At 29.9% G+C, this 23,991-nt stretch overlaps 2 protein-coding genes across 8 annotated transcripts in view; both read right to left on the bottom strand.

Annotated features, from left to right (window-relative positions):
* Positions 1-2,137, bottom strand: part of sif (still life) — a 238,008-nt gene extending 235,871 nt beyond the window's left edge. For all 7 annotated transcript variants that reach the window (XM_065502960.1, XM_065502958.1, XM_065502964.1 and 4 more), the window contains exon 1: positions 2,005-2,137. In XM_065502960.1, the coding sequence (XP_065359032.1) occupies positions 2,005-2,111 (107 nt within the window). In that variant the 5' untranslated portion in view covers positions 2,112-2,137. The remainder of the gene's footprint in view (positions 1-2,004) is intronic.
* LOC135953205 (uncharacterized) lies at positions 2,125-13,797 on the bottom strand. Its single transcript, XM_065502969.1, has 3 exons — positions 13,735-13,797; positions 2,267-2,387; positions 2,125-2,143 (listed from the first exon to the last, which is right to left on the bottom strand). The coding sequence occupies exons 1-2, from the start codon at positions 13,795-13,797 to the stop codon at positions 2,289-2,291; spliced, it is 162 nt and encodes a 53-aa protein (XP_065359041.1). The 3' UTR covers positions 2,125-2,143; positions 2,267-2,288.
* Positions 13,798-23,991: the final 10,194 nt, after the last annotated feature.

Below are 23,991 nucleotides of genomic sequence, written 5' to 3'. Positions count from 1 at the left end.
GCGTTATATGCGTGAAGTTTTGCTTTACTTCTTTAATTTGAAAAAAAAGTGTCGCCTGAGCACACTGATTGCTCACCAAAGCTTATGGTGAATGTGTTTGTGCGATCAGATGTGGTGATTTTGATAAGGAAAACAAATATCGCCCAGGCTAGCCAGAAAAGTTTGAAGACCAAGAATTGGAGGCATTACTCTATGAAGATTGTTGTCAAACTCTACAAGAGCTTGAAGCTCTTGCCGAGAAACCTTGAAACATGATTTTGCATGTCCGAAATGATGCTTGAATTGCGATGATAAATGGATCCATTATCGACACCAAAGCCAAATATCCATGGTGGATAAAAAAGTGTATGATCTATTATTAACTGCTGAAATCTGACCAGACCATCACTAGGAACCTGTGCCGAACGCAATTGATTCCGAAAAATGCCCAGATTATACGGTCAGACATGAAACCGTAATATTACATCATGATAACGCTCGGCCACATGTTGCAATACCTGTTAAAAAGTATTTAGAATGAAGTGGTTGGGAAGTTTTACCTCAACCGTTTTATAGTTCAGATTGTGATCCATAGAACGTTTTCGCTGGGAACACAGTATCCGATATTGGCTTCATTCGTTCTTGGCCTCAAAAGATGAGCAGTTCTTTTGGCTCCGAATTCATATTCGTTTTTGGCTGTTAACCATACAATGGCTTACAATTGAGGAAAGTCTTTAAAAAATAGAAGATTTATTTTTTGATTCAAGGATAATTCTTGTGTTCAAAATAAAATCATTTTTAAGAGAATATATTGAAATAAAATTGTAAAAATTTCATACGTTATTAAATTTAAAACAAAATTCACAATCAATAGCCGATCAGATTACATTAATACATTGTACCATGTTCTCTTTATGAAGTCCACTGATTTAAATGACTTCAAATTCTTTTCGAATACAAAGTATTAATCAGCATAACAGTCTTATATCTTATACTGTGAGTTGTTAATTTCCTACTAAAGTTTAAGATAAATATGAGTTTAAAAATTAATTTTTGTTTCTCATATATTTTTCTTGCGGCATTATCGAACACTGCATTACCCAACATGCAAGATGCAAATTACGAGTTGTTAATTTTCATTCCATTTAGCTATTCGTATTAAATATCAGTGTATAGAAAATTGTGTCTTCTTTTCAAATATATATAAAATTTTTACTAAATAAAAAATTATTGAAGACGTTTTACAAATGAATAGAAAAGAGTGATGAGGTTTTTACGAAACCGATTTTGTGAAAACCAGGCAGTTATATGTCCATCCAAATTTTGGACATATTATGCGTTAAATTGATGCATGAATAGTATATGATAAATACTAAAAAAATATAATTTCAATAACAAAAATCTCATGACTATATTTAATACATTAATAGTAAGTAGTAATCTGGTTGATTCGGAAAATCTGTTTAATCTAACCATTTTTTGACGAACTTAAAAAGTACATCTTTGATATTTTGGTTTACAAACCAAAGAACTAATAGTAATTAAATGCTAACAAAGTATTCTTATCTGAACAACGTTTGAGCAACAAGTATTTTACCCAAAAGTACTAATCAATTCAATTGGTATTTTTAGATAAAAATAAAGAAAAGTACCTTCTCATAATGATGGGCATTTTAAAAATATATTGAATCCTTCGAAGCATTTAAGTGTAGTTTTTGTAAGAAAACTTAAATTTTTGAACAGAACTAATGTTCTAAATTTTGCAAATCCTCTAATTGTTTGAATTTTTATATAATTAAGGGATTTTGAAGCACACATTTTGTTAGAGTTCTTTGCCACATGTAGGTATTGAACCTCTATATATCAAACTTTACAGTCATGGCAAATTCTTATTAAATTAATTAATATATATAAATTTTTTACCACTCCCTTTTTAAATATTTAGTGTTATTGTCTTTAACTTAAAGAATTCATATTGTAGTTAGTATTTTTGTTATCTAAACTTATGTAAATATTTTTAACAACCTTAATAAATGTCCATCACGACGTCGTGAACTTTGCCATGGAGAATCTTCGTAACGATACCCTTTGCGCATCAATGGTGCGCACGAGCAGCTCAACTTATTACCCATGGCACAGCTAGTACAGCCACCGCCGGTTTGAGCTAAAATTTTTGTTGTTGTTGGCAAATAGAAAGAGATAATTGAATATTACTTAGTATAATAGAGCATTGCAAATTGCATTTAAAAGAGAGAGAATTTTGAAATTGGATAAAGCCGATAGCAACCTTTACCTGATGCACCCCGATGTCACCACATCCCGGTCACGTCCGCCTGAGAAAGAGTTTGACCACGATTTAAAGACTGGGAACGTTGATTGTGACGATAGCCGTGATAACGGCTGCCACGCTGAAAAATAAAATTGTAGTTAAAGTATGTTTATTGAAATTTAAATTTAAACTTAATTATGTTTTTGTATTTTATTAAAGTAAATAGTACAGTTATAAATAAGTATTGGGGGCATAAGAACCCTGCCCTACACTCTGAGATCGCCAGAAAACCTATTTTAAATGCTATATTGTTTGTGCTATTTAAAAGGGTCCAACATATTACAACCGGAATCAATAATTCGTATACCTCATATAAACTGATAAAAAGTATTGGAGAATCAAAGTACATATTAGCTATTAAACACATCTCCAGACTTTCCAGATGATTTTATCATATTTTTTAATGAATATTTATACCGACTCGTATATGTATACATACTCGCTTATCCAGTGCTATTCGCCGCCATAACGTAGTAAAATAAAAGGAATTGAAATATAAACGTAGCCATGGTCTAAATGGAAAAAAGATGATGATAATCTGTGATGACTTTATTTTCAACCTAAAATCGATATAAATTAAATTCTACCAAAAATATCATGAATATATTTAATATATTAATAATAAGTAGTAATATGGTGGATTCGGAAAATCGGTTTAATCTAACTATTTTTTGACGAACTTTAGAATGCACATTTTTAATATTTTGTTTTAGAAACCAAAGAACTAAAAGCCATGGTCTATATGGAAAAAAGATGATGATAATCAGATAAACAGATACGTGGCTATAAGTCGGTAAATAGTGCTCCACATAGAAAAAGGACGGTTTGGTAATATACTGAATTAAAAAAGTACTATTGGAATAAAGAAAGAGTGTTCCTAGATGCATTATTAAAGAAATTCAATATAAGACAAAAAGTACACCTTTTTGAATTAACACTCATTCAGGATAACATGTCCCCAATATCAATAGAAAAAATACCATAATATCCTCATTTGTAGATTCTAATTCATTTCGGATTCTAATAATGAAAGGTCCCTCATTTATAGCAAATTCAAAAACTACCAGTTGTTATATCTTTATGGTACATTAATACCTTTAAGCATCCAATATTTAATTCTAACTTTAGCTAAATAATTTAAAATATTGAAAAAGTACAAATTTCCTCTTTCCCTATTTAACACCCGTCAAGTTTCAAATTTCGAAATACTTAATATTTGGCGAAATCTTTTATGACACAGATAGTATATCTAAAACGATTCAAATCAAGAAAAAATGTATTTTAAAAAAGTACCAAACTTTTTACCCAGTTTTGTCCAAATTAACACCTTCCCATTCTAGTTCCAAATAACACTAATAAGTTATTTGGAAGAACCAATTTTTAAAATTTAATTAAAAGTACAAAAATATATGTGGGTAAAGAGCAAGACTTTAAATTTATTTCTAAGCTTATTAGTTTAAAAGGTACATAGGTGGCCAAAATAGTACCAAATAGAGTTTCTCACTTAAAAGGTATGAATTTAAAAAAAGTACCAAACACAGGTCTGTTGATTTTTGATATTGTATACGAGCAGTATGTTTTTTTTTAGAAAGTCGAGGTTTTTCACGGTGCAATAGCAATCAAGACCAACATAATTTTCCCTGTGGCTAATAGTTCGAAAACTATTGGGTGTATGACTTAAAATTTTGGGCTTTTTTGTACAATATAAATTTATTTCAAGTATTGGCATTTGTTTGCTATGACCGAGCCAATAGAACTGCTCATCCTTCGAGGCCAAGAACGAATCAAGCCAATATCGGATACTCTGTTCCAAAGTGAAGCGTATCCCAAATCGTTTGAGGCAAAACTTCCCAACCACCTCATATCATATACTTTTTAACAGTTATTGCAACATGTGGCCGAGCGTTGTCATGATGGAATATTTCGACAAATGCTCGCTTCAAACAAATCACTTGCTTTCGGTGAAGGTTCACTGTGACAGTCTGTTCTGATTTCAGCTGCTGATAATAGACAGAGAATCACCTAAACGCAATGGATATTTGACTTTGGTGTCGATTCGTCTGGTTGGACGAGCTTCACATACGATCTCTTATGCTTCGGGTTATCGTAATGGATCCATTTTTCATCGCAAGTATGGATTCAAAGCAAAAATTAAACTGTTTTATTTTCTTTTGAACCATAATTTCGGACATGCAAAATCGTCTTTCAAGGTCTCTCGACTTCAATTCGTATGGTAGCCAATTTCCCTGCTTTTAGATGAATCTTGATACTCACAAACGTTTTGAAATTTCTGCTTTAGTAGCTTCCAATGATTTTGCAAGCTCTTGTTGAATTTTTCAGAGTAGTGCCTGCAATTGTTGGTCTTCAAACTTAATTGGCTGGCCTAGGCGATCTTTGTCTTCCATGTCATTTTCTTCTGCACATTGAAACCGGTGGAACACATTCACCATAAGCTTTTTTGAGCAATCGGTTTGCTTCAGTGGCACTTTTTTTTCAAATTAAAGAAGTATAGCAAAATGTTCCGTATATGACGCTTTGTTGGTACAAAATTCGGCATTTTGGAAGGAAAAAAGACGTTGTTGTTTGAACTATAATGCTCAATAACTAGGTGGGAATAAATGACAGATATTACCCTTCAAAATGACATAAGTTATTAAAAACTAAAACCGCGTTCAAAAAATAAGCCATTTATTGTAAATTCCGCATTTTTATGTCATACACCCAATAGTTTACAATTTTCGAATATCAATAATAAGCACCAGGGGAGTCTTTTTCAGGAATTTCTTAAAATTTCTTGCTTTTAAATTTTTTTTTGGCCTTTTTCTGCAGTACCTGGCTCATGATTTTTTTTTTATAATCTTTGAAACTGCTAATTTATTAATTGAATATTTACTAGGGTATTCAATTAATCGGGTTTCTGGTTTAATCGGTTAATCGAGCAAATAATTAATCGGGGTTTTGATTTAATCGGTTAATTTTAAATTATTCGATTAACCGAATAATTTCTATTTCAATTTTAAACTGAAAAACAAACAAAACATAACAATTCAACAATCCTTTTCATATACAAATGTGAGTTTTTTTTAGGATTTTAGTGAGATCATCTGAAAAACTCTTTAAACAAAATAAAATAATTTAAATGTTTTCTTTTTAAATGATTTTTTTCTTTAGTTTTAATAAAAGTTGACTTGGAAAAAACTCTATCACTGATTGTCGATGTTGGAGAAATCAAAAGTAAGACATGATAAAGAATGTTCAATTTCTCAGTTCTTTTTTTAGTTTTTTTTAGATTTTCAATACTCTTAATAGTTTCTTTAAGTTCTGATAAAAGACTCATTTCTGTAATGTCATCCGACTCATTTGGACAAAGTTATTCATAGAACATTCTAGAAAAAAGGTCATTTCCAAATTCCTTAGTTTTAGTTTTGGAGCTATACTTCAAAAAACTATTGTTAGAAGGGAATGTTCTTGAGTTAAGACATAAAATTTGAGTGTTTAAAACTATATTTCTATATAAAGTGTAAAAAAAAGGAATTTCGGTTAATCGGTTAATCGACACAAATTAATCGGTTTATTTGTTATTTAAAAATCGGCAATTTTAAATTATTCGAACAGTTAACCGACAAAAATTAATCGGTTAACCGATTAACGGTTAATCGATTGAATACCCTAATATTTACACAGATAGTTTTTTGCTTCGTCGTTTATTATTTTAAATTTTACATTTTCCCAAATCTCGCATATGGCAACTTTTATTAACCATTTTTACATATCGAGGGCCTATATTCAAAACCCTCTATCTTAAAAAACACAACTTTTCAGGAGAGCCAAAAAACTGTTCGTTTTCGCGTATTACTTGAGGTATTAAAATTTAATATTTTACTGCTTTACTAAATTATATATATCTCAATGGTTTTACCATATAGAAATTCATACTTCAAAACATATATAAACATTGATATAGGCTTTTATTAAATGTATATCTTATATTTATGGGCCTCTCCATTTTCCTGTTATAGTCCTTTAAACTATTTTTTTTTTCTAGGAATGTTATATAGCTTGCCAAAAAAAAGACCGCCGAAGCCCGTCCAATGACTATATACATCATTTAAAGAAACTTCTGGGGAATGTCTTTGTAAAAAATTGTAGCCGCCAGCACCCGCTGAAATATTTTTTTTTTAATTTTTACGGAATGGAATTTTTAGAAATATTTTTTTATTTATTATTGATTTTTATATATCTAGACCCTACTGTAACTTGAAAAAAAGTTTATATTGATCTTTTAAAGATTTTTTTTGGAATCGGAGATACCAATCTATATATATAAAAGTGAATGTGTGTCTGTATGTATGTATGTTTATTATTATTAGTTTGGGATCTATAGACGGCTAAACGGCTGAACCGATTTGCTTGAAATTTTTACAGTATATTTATGTATGTCTGGAAGGAGCTATAGGCTACTTTTTGTTTTGAAATTTTAAGTGGGCGTGGTACCTCCCATACAAAGTTAATTTTTAAAATCAAATATTTAGGAAACTATAATAGCTATAGTCCTCAAATTTTGCATGAGCAATTCCACTGTTTGTTTAAATATTTGCGGCAAAATGGGAGTAGTAGCCACAGAGGGCGTGGCACCTCCCATATGATGATTATTTAAAAAATCTTATATATGGGATACAATAAGAGATAGAATCCATACATTTTGTACGGATATTCTACCATCAATTTTAATATTTAGGACAAGAATGGGCGGACTGAAATAGTGGGCGTGGCACTTCCCAAACAATCTAAATACTAAAATTCATATCTATCTGCATAATTGTAGTATGTAAAGCGTTCAAATTTTGTATGAACTACTTATTTAGGCCAAAAATGGGCAAAATAGCAATAGTGGGCGTGGCACCTCCCATAGATGTGATGAAAAATTATATATAGGGACAGCTATAGCAGCTATCAATATTAATATTTAGTACAGAAATGCGCGGACTACCAAAAATATTAAGTAAATGTTAAAATTTGTATGTATACATTTGTGTTTGTTTGTTTGTATGATTCTTTGCGTATTTGTAATGGCACTCGACTTACAGTAAGGCAATTAATGAACAATCTAATCGGAGCGACCTTTATAACTGGGAATTATAACTTCGGAAATGCCATTTGATTTTATTCGATTGCAGTTTCCTATTTGCTTAGTATTTGCAATGACAATTGATAAAGCTCAACGTCAGTGTTTGCAAGTTTGCGGACTAAATCTAGAAAATCCATGTTTTTCACATGAACAGAAACTAATTTTAGATAGACTAAATATATTGTAAATCTTTACGGTACGGGTAGCGAAGCACACCGGGTTTTAGCTAGTTCTATATAAAAAGAGCGCCAACTAATTTTGTCCACCTAGATTTTGATTTGGAACCACAGTGCATAGATGAAGGCTGTTTTACTGAACATTTTACCATCGAAATGGCATTTTCGTGAAAATCAATGATAGAGGGATTTGAGTATAGTCCCTCGAATATTATTTTTGTTTAAATTTGTATTCTCGCTGAAGTTTAAATGTTTCCATTGTTTTGACAAGAAGTATAACCACATTCTATAACTGCTGAAATTTATTATATTTTAAAATAAAACCTAGTAAATTTAAATTTATCTTAGCAATATGCATATTTGGTTGGAGGCCAAGTTTGGAATTTACGGATTATAGTTTTCAAAAGTTTCCATTGTATTGTCACTCACAGTATTTGTTTTTTGTTTCAACTATTAGTTGATTTTTTTGTATTTTATTTGTTTTTTTGCTGAAGCAAGTGATAATTGAGTTTAATTTAACTTTTGTTTTCAACACTTTCATTCACAAATGCATGCGAACTCTTTAGATAAACAAATTTGAATAGTACGATTACTGGTATTAACAAAAAAATATTGCATTGAAAAAACTATGAATGTAACCACCAACAAACAAAAAAAAAAAAAAACAACCACACAAATTCAATACAAGAAGAAACTTAATAATAATTGTAAAAATTGAATACAAGAAACTTAATAATAATTGTGTGGTAAACATGATTAAAATACAACATAAATTTTGTTAACACTTTGTTCCACTGTAAATGACTTTATATTTTGTTTGCAGATAATCAGAGGTATGCCGCTGCAAGTAGGTTGACAATAAACATGGGTTTGTTAGACAGATTGTAATTATTTTAATTATAATTCGCAATTGCACTCATTCACACTCACAATTTGTAATTTAGGAAAATAATGAAGTTTAAGCTTTTTACAAGTTACGTTATTTAAATTTCCACAAGAAAACTAGAAGCAAAAAAAGCTAAAAACTACAATTTTCAATTAAATACCGTGCGTTTTATTAAACATTGCGTACGGAGTAGAATTCATCAAACTAATTGACTATGGGATCATGGAAACCAAGAAAATTCTGTTAAAACAAACACATGTTGGCCAAAATAATTATGATTTCATTATTTATTACGAGTATATTTTTGTTTTGGGATTTTATCGAGACATTAAGGCAACTTTAATTTCACTATAAATCACACACAATTCAAATTAACAAAATAGAACAAACAACAATAGAATACAAAAAAAAAACATATTTAATATACAATTACGGCAAAACGAAAGGCACGATTTAAAATTTGAGTTTATTTTTAAATAATTACAATTTTATACTCGTTTTTACACTCTCTTGAGATTTTAACGTTAAATGAAAAACATATGTATGTAGAAACGTTTTTGTTTATTTCTTTCGTATTTATTACACACACACGGCGTATTTAGAGTGAGTTTGGCGGGCTGGCAGGTTGGCACACTTGCTACGATCAACTGAGATCACAAAATCAAAACAAACTGCACTGTCGTATGGCATGTGGTGAGAAAACCTCATCATGATCAACGCCAGCACGATTAGCGACGTCAGCCAGACAGCAGCTGTTTGTGGTAACATGACGTTTCTCAAACTTTGAAAGCTCTTGATATATTTACTTGTGTTCTGGTGATAAAGATGATCATGCTGCTGCTTTCAACACTAATCTGTAGCATAAACATGTTTTTATTTCTCTTGTATGGGAGTATGTTTGTCGCCCACATCTGGGAATTAACATATTTTACACACACACTTGCATACTTGCACCCACAACCTGAGACGAAAGCATTTCATCTTCAACATTTCACGATCAACGAGAGAGGAATAGATCAGTATGCTTAAAGAAAGTGAAAGCAAACGTAATAAATTATATTCCTAGGTCCATGAAAATATTCATTGCTCTTATTCTCTCTGTCTTTCTAGGGAGAACAATTTTGCCAATAAATCGATAATTTTTATTCTTTGTTTATACAGTAGTTTGTGGGTGTTTATGGGAAGGGGCAAATAATTCGATAGATGGTAGCAATGATTTGTTAATATTTCGCACTAATTCCAATAATTGTTTCTTACGTCAAGAAAAATAACATTGACCTATTTTAATAAAATAAAACAAAAAATTAATAAAAAATAGTAATACAGGGAGGGCTTATTGTTATAATGATATCAATATCAAATTCCAAACAGGCAGAAATGTGACATGACTTACGGAACGAGCAAATGTTCGTTTAATATTCTTACATCTAAACACTTTAAGGAGTTATCCAGCAAATGGTTTCATTTAGACTTATGTTTTATGGTTCAATTCAATGACAACTCATTTAAGGGTTCAGTTAAAAACGTGTTTTTATACAAATAAAATTGTCGGTAATTTCAGTGCGTACCTACGTTTGGATCATTTTAGTTCATATTTCTTTCATAAGTTGAACTAAGTGAACGAAATGAATCTGTCAATTGAACTAGTTTATTCATGAACTACCCAAGTCTAGTTTCATTCAAAATCCCGTACGAAAGATCCGTATCAATAACTTATTACTGATTTTGAATAGCAACTAACTTAAATAGAGTTGAGTTCGTGGTGAAAGACGGTATCTAATTTTGACTTGAGTGAGATACATCAGAGATAGCTATCTGTTGATTCGATTAGTAATTTTTCAATAATTTACTAGACCATTGGTTTGATTCATGTTTCTCCTTAAAAGCTTCAGAACAAGAAGTGAAACGCTGTCAAAAACACCTAACTATAAGAATGTCCCAGCAGTTCTAGGAGACAGTACCGAACTAGTGATTTTACCCATCATTTAGGGTAGGAGCTAGTTACTTCAATAGCCACGTGACTAGTCATTTTAACTCGGGCATGTCCTAGGCAGGGGGTCAATTGTCTCTTTTTGATTACAATGGGACTGTCTAATAGCTGGTCCAAAGTAGGCAAAGATTGGATTCACATACTGGTTACATAGCGTCAGTTACCTTACTAGCTTTATAACTGGTTACTTCATCAGCTACTTGACTAGTCAAGCCCGACCATATAATACCCTACACTAAGTAAAAGAGCAAAAACATTTTTCTTTTAAAATTTCAATAATTTATATTTTTGAGTTATTTTCGGAAGTGGGCTATGACTAATTATGGACCGATCGTAACAAAATTTGGTGACATGAATTTTGTGTATATAAAACTTATTTGGAGCGGAATTTGTGGAGATACATATATAAATTAAACATTTATGACCGATAAAGTCCAATTTCAGGAGGACTTTTGTATGGGGGCTAGGTGAAATAGTGGACCGATTTCAGCCAGTTTCAATAGGCTTGGTCCTTGGGCCCAAAAATAATATGTACCAAATTTGATCGAAATATCTTCAAAATTGCGACCCGTACTCTGCGCACAAGGTTTACATGGACAGCCAGCCAGACGGACGGACGGACATTGTTTAATCGACTCAGAAAGTGATTCTAAGCAGAGTATGAAAACAAACAAAACATTTCGCAAACGTTTGCAAAATGTACAAAACAAATCCAAATTTTTATATTGTACATGAGCAAAAACAAAACAAAAACTTTTCAAGTAACAAAGAGAGAAAACGAAACGATTAGCTTTTCACTCATCTACATTATTTAATTTACCGTTACAATCGTACATTTGAGTACAAAACGTATTTTTTATTCGTTTTGTTTTTTTTTGTACTGTGTTCTCTATTATAATGAGTAAATCAATTACCAAACGTTTGTTAAACGTTGTTTTATCAAAATGTTTCAATATTGTTCTTACTCTTTTCTTTTCTAGCTGCGTACGTTTATATTAATGTACAGTTTGCGCTCATGAGCAAAAACAATACAAAACAAAATGGGACAATCATTCTCATTGTTTATGTTTGGTTTTTGTTTTACTCACTGCAAAGAACAAAACGATAGCAAACGTTGTGATTTGTTTATTTCCGTACTCTGATTCTAAGTCGATCGGTATACTTTAAGGTGGGTGTTAGACCAATATTTTTGGGCGTTACAAACATCTGCACAAAAGCATTATACCCTTCCACTATGGTGGTGTAGGGTATAAAAATCATGCTGAAAGAGAAATTCCACATGATTCTTATTTCACAGATATTTCACGGTATCCGCAAAAATTTTTATTTGTTTAAGTTATTAAAAAACTCAAATTAAAAAAATATTTTCTGAGTTTGTATTATTTGTCGGTTAATTTAGTTTAACAATAAGCCAAAAACCGAAGTCTTTTGTCAAAAACCTAGTTTAGGAGAATGTATTGTGTGAAAAGAGAGTAATTTTGGAGAATTTCATTCATTGACATTTCTTTCTCCTTCCGTTTTATATATTTACTTGATGGTTGTGTTCGCGTACTTGATAATTTGTAATAATTTGTACAAATTATTACTGGAAGTTACGGGATTGCGTTCGTTTACTTTTAAAAACTTGTAACGAGAGAGCAAGAGAGTATTAAAAGTGACAGTTCGTAGATAGAGAACATGATATTTTTTACTGGACATTTTTTGTCCAGTAAAAAATATCAACATAAAAAATTTGTTTAAAACATATGGTTGCAAATATAAACAAAACTAAAAAGTTGAAAATTAATACAATTTACAAGTTTGCAAAGTAAATATGTAAAATAACACAATACAAAGGTTTTGAATTGATTTATAATAAAAAACAACTTATTTTTACAAATTGTTGTTCGCGTACTTTTTTTTGTAATTTTTCAAATTGAGAGAATTTATTTTTACTCTCTAAAATAAAGTTACTGGATATTTTTTACTGGAAAGTACGTGAACACACCAAATGATTATAAGTTTATGCACATACTCCGGAGATAAGATCGATCTTAAATTGATTAATATAGTTTTTAGCATCGCGATTTAAGATCGAAAACATCTATATAAATTCTTATATGTTAAACTAAGCGGAAAATAAAACTCAAAAAATACCACTTGATACGCCCAAAAAATTCTATATATCAATTATGTTTTATTGGAGTCCCTATATTACAGAAATACTTATAGTTATTCTCGATCACTTCCTTTAGTACTTTTTTATTAACTAATGTAGGGAAATAACGATATTCTTAAAGTTACAACTTCCACCTTATAAAAACAACCGATTTTTTGAAAATCGATTGGAAAATGGCTGAGGTGCATCGTTTAGATTTCAAAAAACACAATTTTAATTTGTTTCACTCTCTAAGTTGATCGAGACACAGAAAAAACTATATCTTAAACCGTTTCAATTCAAATATTTGTCACATATTGAACTGTTTTCATGTGCTCAAAAACAAAATTTTCTGATATTTTCTATTGAATTTTGAGTTTTGAAATTAATAATTTTGACAATTGAATATATAATTTTCGTAATTGTTTGAACTTTAAATACAAAAATTGTTGAATAGATAATTTTCGTAATTGAAAACACATTTTTGTTATTTTTTGTTTTTTCAATTACGAAAATTATCAATTCAATAATTTTTGTATTTAAAGTTCAACCAATTACGAAAATTATATATTCAATTGTCAAAATTATTAATTTCAAAACTCAAAATTCAATAGAAAATATCAGAAAATTTTGTTTTTGAGTACATGAAAACAGTTCAATATGTGACAAATATTTGAATTGAAACGGTTATGAAATAACTGAAACCAGTTCAATATGTGATAAATGTTTGAATTGAAATATAGTTTTTTCTGTGGAGGCAGTAATATATTTTCAATATGAGAAAGTCAAATATTCGTAAATTTTTGCAATAATTTCCCCAAATTTTCCCCAAAAAAAGGCGATAAAATCCAAAAAAAAAAATAGAACTTATAATCGTTACGGTCCCTGTAGGAAATTATTTAGAACATCTAAATATTTGGAGTCTTAGAAAATGTACTTTTAAATAAATCCGATTATTAAAAATTTAACAACAGCACACTCTTCAAAATATTACTTTTGATTTCTCATTAGGAAAAAATACTTTTTTTTTCCAATTTGAAAATTGCCAATTTATGCCAGCAAATATGCGTTTAGTAGTAATCGTAGTTGATCTGCATGAATTTACGTACCTCATGTCCCCAGTTTTCAGCATTCAATTTAGCAGCAGCATCAACACTTTCCTTGTTACCCATTGTGTTTTTAGGAAAGTTGTCGTTCGATGATGTTGATGTGGATGACGATTTGTAGTTTTAATCAAACTCAACTAAAAAAATCCTTTGCGTTTGCAACAGGACTTTTAGTTTTGATTTCAAAATGAAGATGCTGTTGTTGTCTTGTCTTAGACTTTTTTGCTTTCTATAGCTTTGAGTGACTATCTTCTCTAATGGCTGTGTTAGTTTGTAGTTTATTTTTTTAAGCTTAAGGCTTGAAGGACTCGAAGGAGTTAACCTTTTTAATTTAATATTCACCTTAATAATTTAAAAAACTTTAACTAGGAAAATTGTTGGGTTTTTTTATTTTATTTTATTAGATTTTATTTTAAGCAAGTGTTTCAGTGTATGTGTGACACTTTTTCTTGTTCTTCTTCTTAATTTTACTTATTATTTTTTTTTTAAATTGTACGTGCAGTTGTGTTTGTATGCGTGAATACTTGTTAGAATATAGTTAGTTAGTTGGTTAGTTGAGCTGTGATGTGTTGATGTATGGAGAGATTTGAAATTGTTTGCTCCAAATTCTCTAGTTTCCAGTAGGTTGTCAAAAATAATGATGATAATGACTTTTTCTTATTATTGTTGTTGTGGTGGTGGTGGTTGTTGTTGTTGTTTTTGTTGTTTATATCCAAACGTGCTAAAAATGTCAGTGTTTATACACTTGTTATTCGAATTCTAAAGTACGAATTCGAATTTGTAGGTTTTTTATCTATTATGTATCTTCCTTTCATTTGAGATTCTCTGTCAACTTGCTCTCGCTTTCTTTCTTTATTTATTTATTTCTATCTCTAGGATATTCTCTCCTGTTTTTTTTTATATTAATTCTCTTTGTCACGTACTATTTTATTTGTCTATATGTGTTTAAATATGTGTGTCTTTATTAATATGTTTTACTTTCGTTTAAATATCTTGAACATAAAATTATTCTTTTATTTATTTATAATTAAAATTGTTACATTTACATCAATCAGTATTTTGCAGATTTAGGATTTAATTTTTATAATAAATTTTTATTTATTTTGATTTTTTGTATTTTTGCTAAAATGTAATCATTTCACTTTTCATTTTGTGAACGGCACACCCACTATTTCATTATGACGTAGAATTTTATAGTTTTATATATGATTTTTTATTGACTTTGTGTTTTATTCAATTATAATTGCATTTTATGTTTGTTAATATGTTTAATTTTTATAGGTTTTATTATTGTTTAAATTAGTTTGTTTTAAAAGAATTGTGTAGACACAAAAAATTTTCACTTTCTCCTAAAAGATATCTAGGTAAATTATTCTTGTGTAACGCCTTAAAGTATGCTATGCACTGACATCGTGATTTTTGATGCTGCCATACTTGGCTGCCGTGTGAGTATGTGCTCTTACTACTCTCAACTGCACATCGCTCGTTGGCAAATGCAATGATATTTTTCGTTGCTGATTTTCTATTTACTGTTAGTTGTTGTTATTTATTTTGTATACTTTTTGCCCTGCTACTTTGGAATTCGGTTGCAAAAATAACAACACGCAGCTGGATGCTGCCTAACTAAAAGCCAGTCAGTCAGTGCTGGCAATCTCACATTAAATCGATATGAAACGATAAAATATCGAATAATAGATGTTAAACTAAAAAAATATATACAATTTTTATTTAACGATTTTCAACTTTTTATGAATCAATTTTCAATTTATATTTTTTTTAAAAAGAATTTCTTTGCATTGACAAATTAAGCTTGAACAAGATTTGCATTCATTCATAAATAGTAAAAGTTTGAATTATTTTGTTTTGGGGAATGTAAACACTGTCTTGGCTGGTAGCTGAGTTTTTTTTTCAAACGTTTCGATTTGATATTTGCGTCAGTATCATCAACTCACTTTCAACTGTTTCAAGACATCCACACATACATACACAATCACTTGCATACACAAATATTTCGAAGTTTACATTCGTGTAGGTGTTAACACTTGTTCTTTCGTTCAGTTTTTAGAGAGTTTTTATTTATGTTTTTCTTTTTCTTTTTTTTTTTTTTGTTCAGCTAAAGAGAGTGAGAGCATTTATTTGTTAAAAAAACAGCATCCATTTAAAGCAACTGTCAAATATTATTTTTCATATACAACGTTAACGGACTGAACGAAACTCATACTCCACCTTTTCAATTCGATTTTTACGAACTAACACATACATACATATACACATACAAACATATACTTATAAACCTGTGTATGTATGTGTGCATGTATGCATGTGTTTGTATAATACACGCACGTAAGTAAAAGTTATAATATTAAGGAGTTTTGAACCGTTTTCTGTTTTATTTTTTTCTTTCACTACATCTGCATCCTTTACATCCTTCTTCTCATTTCCCTTGTCGTATTCAAAAAAAAACAAAAAAAAAAACTTTTTTATTTTGTTTAAGAGGCCAACAAAAGTAAGAGGAAAAACAGTTGCATAAATTACCACGCCTTAATTTTTAATTATTTTATTTAACAATTCAAATATAATCCTCTGACAAATAAACAATTTTCTTTTATTTTATTGTAATGAGATACAAATGTCTAATTTTACAAAAAGTTCTCATAAAACTTGAATATTTATCTTTTTCTTTTTTCTAGATTCCCTGCGCGTTACATACATAGTTTTTCCTAAAAGTATATACACTTTTTTCACACACAATTTTCACCTTTTATTTTAGATTTGTTATTTTCTATATCTTTTTTTTATTTATTTATTTTTATTATTTAAAACCTTTGTTCAACTTTAAGTTGTAGCTCTTTTTTTTAAAAAAAAACTCTTTGCTAAATTTTATAGCAATTTCTTTATTTTCTTTTCTTTATAAATAATTAATTTTCTCAATATAAATGAGGACTTTCTAGATGGATTTTTTTTTCTTCTTTTGGTTTCTATTCATCCAAATATTTCAAAAGCTTACAACACTGCACACAACCGTCGTCAATGAAATTCGTTAAATGTTTGCCACTGGTCTTTTTAAAATTCGAACTTGGATGCTGCCTGCCAGTTGTTTCAATTCTACTACTCAGCTGTGTGCTTTGTATTCACACATACAGACTCACTCACACACGCACACAGCTCTTTTACATGCAATGTTGTTGTTTTTCATCCTTTTAGCGTTTAGTGGTGTGTGAGAGTGATGGAAATCGAGAGAGTGTTGATGAAAAAGGTCCTGTTTTTCATTTAAGCAGTGTTTTTAAAGCACTTTTTCTACATTTTACACATCATTCTATTGGTGTTGATATTTTTGTTATCAAATTGTTTATAAATTTTAATAAATTCAATTTTTTAATTTATCAAAATTCTATAAAACAAAAATTTCCATAGATAATTTTTTTCAAAACCTTTGCTAAATTTTAAAATTGGTTATGAATAGAAATTGATTATAGGGAGGAAACAAAAATGTCCGTTCCCAATTTGTTAAAACTTGAAACACTGGTTCTTTATGGTCATACAAAATTTGAAGTTGTTCAAAAATTCACTTCGGGTCGCGAACGCGACATTTGTATAACTTTAAAGTAAAAAAATAAAGTAATCTGAAAATGCTTTTTCTTTTATTTATATTTTTGTAGCACAATGTTTAATGCAAAATATAGGTTTTGTCTATTAGTAGTTTCTAATATATCAGCAATAAACATGGTATCCCTCCCGAACGAGACAAAACTGGTTTTATTTATAATTTATTAGAAATTGAGATTTATCTTTAGTATGATTTGTCAAGCAACATTCATAGCGCATTATATTTTTCCTTCATGTTTGTAATACCAATTAGTCAAGTAAATTCAACTCAAAATTTCATAAACCACAAAAAACTATATAAAATAGCTCTAAAGTCCTATAACTCCTAAACTAAAAGAGAACAGACAAACATTTTAACATATGCCAGATACATTTACGATCGTGAACGAGACACACTTTGAATAAAAAACACAGTAAAAGAGGTAGATTAAGTTCGGGTAATGTGGTATAGCTACCTTTCTCTAAAAATAAGAGCATAGGAGTAACGATACCAAGCTTAACTGTTTCATGATCTCCGAAAATTAACCTTGGGTGAGTGTACTTCATTTTTGCAGGTCATGGAAATAGTCAGTTGTAAAAAAACAGCGTGATCTTGTAGTAGACTTTTATTGTGATCTGTTAAAAATGATTTTTTTCTATAATCACGTGTTTTAAACTTCATTAATTTAATTTTAAAGTCCCATTTGACTTTTTTGCTATTGAAGGACACATGCAACAATATATCATATTCAGTGTATATGTTTAATTTTATAATAATTTCAATAAACCACGTGGTCGGCTAATGTGGTATAGCTAAAGAATTTCAAACAAATAATATGCCAAAGAAAGGTGAAGTAATTAAATGGGCAGCGGAAGATTTCAAGAAAGCTATCTGAGTTATTAGAAACAATGAGATAGATATTATTTTCGCATCAGTCATTCAATGTCTCCTACGAAGCGAAGAATGTATTGAGGAGCTTCTGGTCAGCCGCCAACTATAACCGCATTCATTGAAGATGATTTAAATAAAACGCAACTCATTTACAAATTAAAATACTATGAATCGGTCATGTGGTTTAGTATACAATATCAATTTTTTCAATGGCTTGTTTATGGGTTTTCTCTCTTTTTCCCAAATTTCTTTGAAACTTGAACTTAATAGACTTTTTTACTTTCATGGATGTAAACCTAACATTTGTAGTAGAACACCAGCTGAGAACTGTTCCAGTCGAATTAAGATTCTAAAAATTATAGTCAAATAAAAAATAGGTATACCACATTACCCGAACTTACTCTATATTCGGGTGTACCGAATCTTATATACCCCTCACCAAACTATACTTTAAAATACAATTTTTATGTTGAGGTAAGCTAAATTAAATTTTTATATTTATTAGTGAAAAAAAATTAATGAAAAAAATTTTTTTTGGTGAAAAAAAATCGAGTTAAACATTTTTTTTACCGATTTTAACCTCTTGTAGGTCCAACTTATTATAGCCTTATATACATCGATGCAATGATACATCTATCATTAGATATCCACATTGTCTATATTAATGATTTAGTAATTCAGATATATATAAAAAATAGGCCAAAAATCGAGGATTTTCCTTATATCTCAGCCCAAAATGGGCTGATATTTCTATCAGTTGTTCAAGGATGCTATGATGAGAAACATATTTCTAGATATAACTTTAAAATCTACGATTCATGAGCTTTCATAAATATGAGATAAAAAATGATGTATAATGTTTGACTAACAGTTATTAACAGTTTTACTTTCAAGTAAAATTGAGTAAAAAAAACTTATAACAACTATTCCAGCCAAAACTTATCCTTGGTCCAACAAATTATTAATATACCCTCCACCATGAGTGGCAAGGGTATTTATAAGTTTGTCATTTCGTTTGTAATTTCTACATTTTTTATTTGCTACCCCACAAAGTATATTCTGGATCATTATATATAGCGGAGTCGACATAGCCATGTCCGTCAATCTATCTGATTCATACATCAATATATCGGGAATTCTCCCGGCTATTGCTATTTAAAATCAAGGCAATTTGCCCACAAATGGCTGAGATGTAAGGAAAATACCAGGACAACCTCGATTTTTGATCTACATATATTTGGATTACTAAGTCATTAATATAGCCAATATTGATATCCAATAATAGATATTTCAAAGACCTTTGCAAAAGCGTTTACAAGGCAAAAGTAAGTCGGGCTTACAATGGCTAAAATATTTCTTTATCCCAAAGAAGAAGTCGAATAGCTCAGAAAAGCAGATCGTAAAGCTCTTTTGTGTATAGAGACAAAGCTAATGCTGCGTTATAGTCGTATAAAGTTCAGAAATTTTCAGATCGCAATGCGTTAAAAAACTTAGAAGCAAAAGAACGAGCATATAAATTTAGGTAACTATTTTTTAAAAAAAAATACACCTGATGGAGACTTTTCACAACTTCCTGGGCATGATTTTTTTGTGGCTGATGAACGAGTAAAATTCAAGAATAATACCGGACAAAAAAACAAACAAAATTCCCCAAGTTGTGGTAAAAGAAGTCAATCATTTATGACATCAGTTACGATAAACACAGAAATATATATTAAGGAGTGTCTACAAAAACGGCTTTTACCTTTCTTAAAACAGCACAGAGTGCTGTCATGTCACTATGGAAAAACGCCCTTGAGTGGTATTCCAACAAAAAATTAGGAAAGATATTGGGCTCTTGTAAAAAAAGAATTAAATAACACAGGAAAGGTATCCCAGGGCATTTCCGATTTAAAGTGTAAGTGGACCACCTCGTCCAAAATTAACGGAAGCGACTATATTGAACGGCTCACTCTTTATATTCAAACTAAGGCGAAATTCAAATTTAAATTTTGTATGACTATGCAAATATTATAAAATTCAGAAGACTTCATTTTCAATATTTAAAACTGCTAATTTATTTTATAAAATATTTTTATAATTTTTTTTATATTTAAATGGGGTTTTTTTAATTAACCTTTTGATCTAAACTGTTATTTGTTCCTTATTATATTAGTTAGATAAAAAACAATTTTTGAGTTGAAAAGATTTATTTATATCTAAACTCTCTATATTTAAAAATGGAACATTGTATACATATATATTAGAGTTCATTTGTGACCAGGTCACTTTATTTGTTTTTCGGGTTTCATCATTTTGCTGAAGGTTTTTGCGTAATTAAAAATATTGGCGTCCTTTTTTTGGAAAATTTTCACACACATTTTTGAGCACATTTTTCTGTAGAACAAAAACGGTTGAATATATTGCAAATCTGATTTCACCAAAGGATTGAAAAAAAAATGCTAAATTTGAAAATCGTTCCTGAAGCATTGCACTACGTAACCATTGTTGCTGAGAAACTTCTTTCGCAAATAGCAGAACTAATAGTAATGCATAATGCCTCTATGATAAGAATGTTTGCGCTGATGATATGTGTGAACACGAATCCACAATAACTAAGTTTAGCCTGTCGGATAAACAATGAACCAAAATGCTTGCGGATTTTACTCCTTTAGTTTAGCTTGTAAAAACCAAACATTACATGTGCTCCGTTGTACGATTGGCATTGGAATATTTTTTAACTTTTTGGGTTCCAAAAACCCCATGATTAATGTTCTAGGGCACAGGAATCTCTTAACGGAACAATCTACAAATCCAAAAAAATCTTTCTGCGACATTCCAAATTTTTATCTGGGGTGGGCAGATGCGAGTCTGGGGTGGTTTTGTCCACCCCAGCACCCCCCTATCTACGCCAATGACCTTAGAATTAAATTTTTTGACATGTTGAAACGGTACCCGCTGAAAACTTTCGTAATGACCGAAAATACCACCAAAAAAATGTTGACCGACCGATTTTTTCAGTTTTTTTTTTAAATGTTTGCCATTAAATAATTACTTTTGCAATTTAATTTAAAAGAATCGAAGTGCTTGTAAATACTAGACTTCATGTTATACTTTTCTTAAGTTTCATCAAAATCGGTCCAAAAATAACATTTCGCTATATTTCCAAGAGAAATTCCAAATATTGAAAAAATTTAACTTTGACCTTCACGATTTAAGGGTTAACGTTTTCCGAGTTTATGAAAACTTTCAGACTATATTTAAAATTACCTGGACTATAATATTCTGAACAGATTTTACTTAAAATTAATAACAGTAAGGAAATTCGCCAAAATATGGCCAAAAAATTTGTTTTTTCTCGAAAATCGCAAAATTTATATCGCAGGTACGGAAAAACTATAGGAGGTATTGAAATACTTTTTTCACATATTTATTCCCTATTATGTTGTAAATAAATTCCCATGTGATGATCAAAAAATTCTGAAATTTGTTTAACAAAATTTTTAAAAATTTTAAATTGGAGTTTTGAAACTGCCGTTAAAAAAAATATTTTTTTTGGGTTATACCTGCGAATAGGTTAACTGTATCCTATGAAGATAAAAACTCATATACAAGTAAATATGGATATATTTGAAGTAAGAATAAACTTTTGTTTTAATATTTCTCTAAATATGTTAATTTTGTTCCTACATTTCTTGTTCTAGTGACCTGAGACACGTTAATGACCTGTCGATTTTTTAATAACTTTAAAATTTTTTTACCAATTTTTGTCTTTTGTATCTTATTATAATGACAATTACGTACACATATCGATTCTTTTAAATTAAATTGCAAAAGTAATTACTTAATGGCAAAAAATAAAAAAAACAACTGAAAAAATGCATTTTTCCCCTTGTAAATGCATCTCAAAACTAAATCGAAAGTCGGCACGGGTTGCCTTTCTTAGAACAAGCTAAACATTTTTTTGATGGTATTTTAGGTCATTACGAAAGTTTTCAGGGGGTACCGTTTCAACATTTCAAAAAATTTAATTCTAAGGGACACTCTACTGGATATTCGTAAACATGGTTTAAATTTATTAAATGATTATAAAACAAAACTTTCCATAATGAATTTGATAAATTTGTAAATTGTTTAAGGTTAGCGATACCGATATTTTAGTTAATTTTAGTTTAGTGTTAACGGTATTTCCTGATATTATGATAACTATATTTCAATGATAACTGTAATTTCATCCTGAATAAAATTATTAATAAAATTTACAAAAATAGTTGGTTTCTAATTCTGTAGTTTTCAATAAACTCAATTATTAAAATAAAAAAATTGTGTTTTTATAATTTCAAATTATTTAAAGAATATCGGTAACGGCATTTATAGGTAACGGTATTAACGATTATATCGGTAATGGTTTTTTAGCGCTAATTATAATTACTGTTATTTCGGTAACGGCAGCTTAGAGTTAAGGTATTTGTGCTGAATGGGTATGTTATGGGTAGCGGTAAATGTAGCCAACCCATATTTGATTAGTCTTATTATTAAAAATTTCAAATGATTTTAACCACTAATTCTAAACAAAAATACATTACTATTGAAAATATAATAAACTTTAATTCTGATAACAAATGCAAGTCTAAACGAATATTACAATTGACTAAAAAACATCAACAACAATAATGTTTGTATTTGTGTGAGAGGGTGTGTGTGTGTGTGTGATAACGTCACACAGTCATAATCATTCTAACAGATGATTTATTAACGAAACATTCTGATGCTTCAAAAATCATCAACCACCTTAAAAACATACAATTTTGTAAATAATGTTATACACACACACAGATATTCACATTCTCCACAGCCAGTCAACCTCCCTGCCACCACCCCCTCTGAAGTTTTCTTTTTTCTATCTTTCTCTTCCTTCTTTTTTGTTCATTCTCAACTTTCAGCCTGAACATTACATTCCCTTCACGTGTAAAGTCCGTCCAAACATCCATGGAACGATAACACAACACAACAAATAACAACAATCTTTCAGCACTGCCAAAGATGCTGAGAAAATTACAAATACAACAACAATATTTGAAGCAAAGGATAAAAAAAAACAAATAACAGAAAACAGAAAAACAACTTTAGCGCATGCGTGTCATAAATACAAGTACGAAATACGAGTACATACGTCTTTCTTTATCCTGAAATTTCATTTCATTCTGTAACGAAATGAAACTAAACGAAACCAAACCAAAGGACTTTCGAAGAATAACATCACATAAAACAAAATGCGAAAGGATACGAAATTAACCCTTAAATGTTGCAAGGATCCCATGTAGTTGAATAGAAACAACTTAAGTGCACCTAATAACTACATAGAATTATGTAGAAATTTAATTTAAGACAATTTTATGCAGATCTTTCTCAATTAGAGATGCCAAACGAGGAATCACGTTCCCGAAAATCCAGGAGACTTTTTAATTTTAAATCCCGGGATTTTCCAAATCCCGTTTTTCATAAATAAATAGGGGAAAATGTCACTTTTGTGTGCCTTTTTCATGCACTTTGACATTCTACATGCCGGAATATCGCAAAATGATGTTCAGCAAAGTTGTTAATCTCAACTCCTGCTACAACATAGTTAATAAAGGAAAGCGGTATTTTTGGTTTTCCTAGAGTGGGGCTCTGGAAAATCAATTCTTCACCTAAATGTAAAAAACCAAATAACAATAACGAAACCAAGTCATAATGTAGATTTGCAACTTGCAAAAGAAATAGATCACTTTATTTCTGAAGGAACAAGAGGAAAATACTTGCAG

This window comes from Calliphora vicina, chromosome 3 (genome assembly GCF_958450345.1).
Source record: "Calliphora vicina chromosome 3, idCalVici1.1, whole genome shotgun sequence".
Taxonomy (NCBI): domain Eukaryota; kingdom Metazoa; phylum Arthropoda; class Insecta; order Diptera; family Calliphoridae; genus Calliphora; species Calliphora vicina.
Note: the sequence above shows the minus strand (reverse complement) of the source record. Positions and strands in the feature narration are given on the sequence as shown.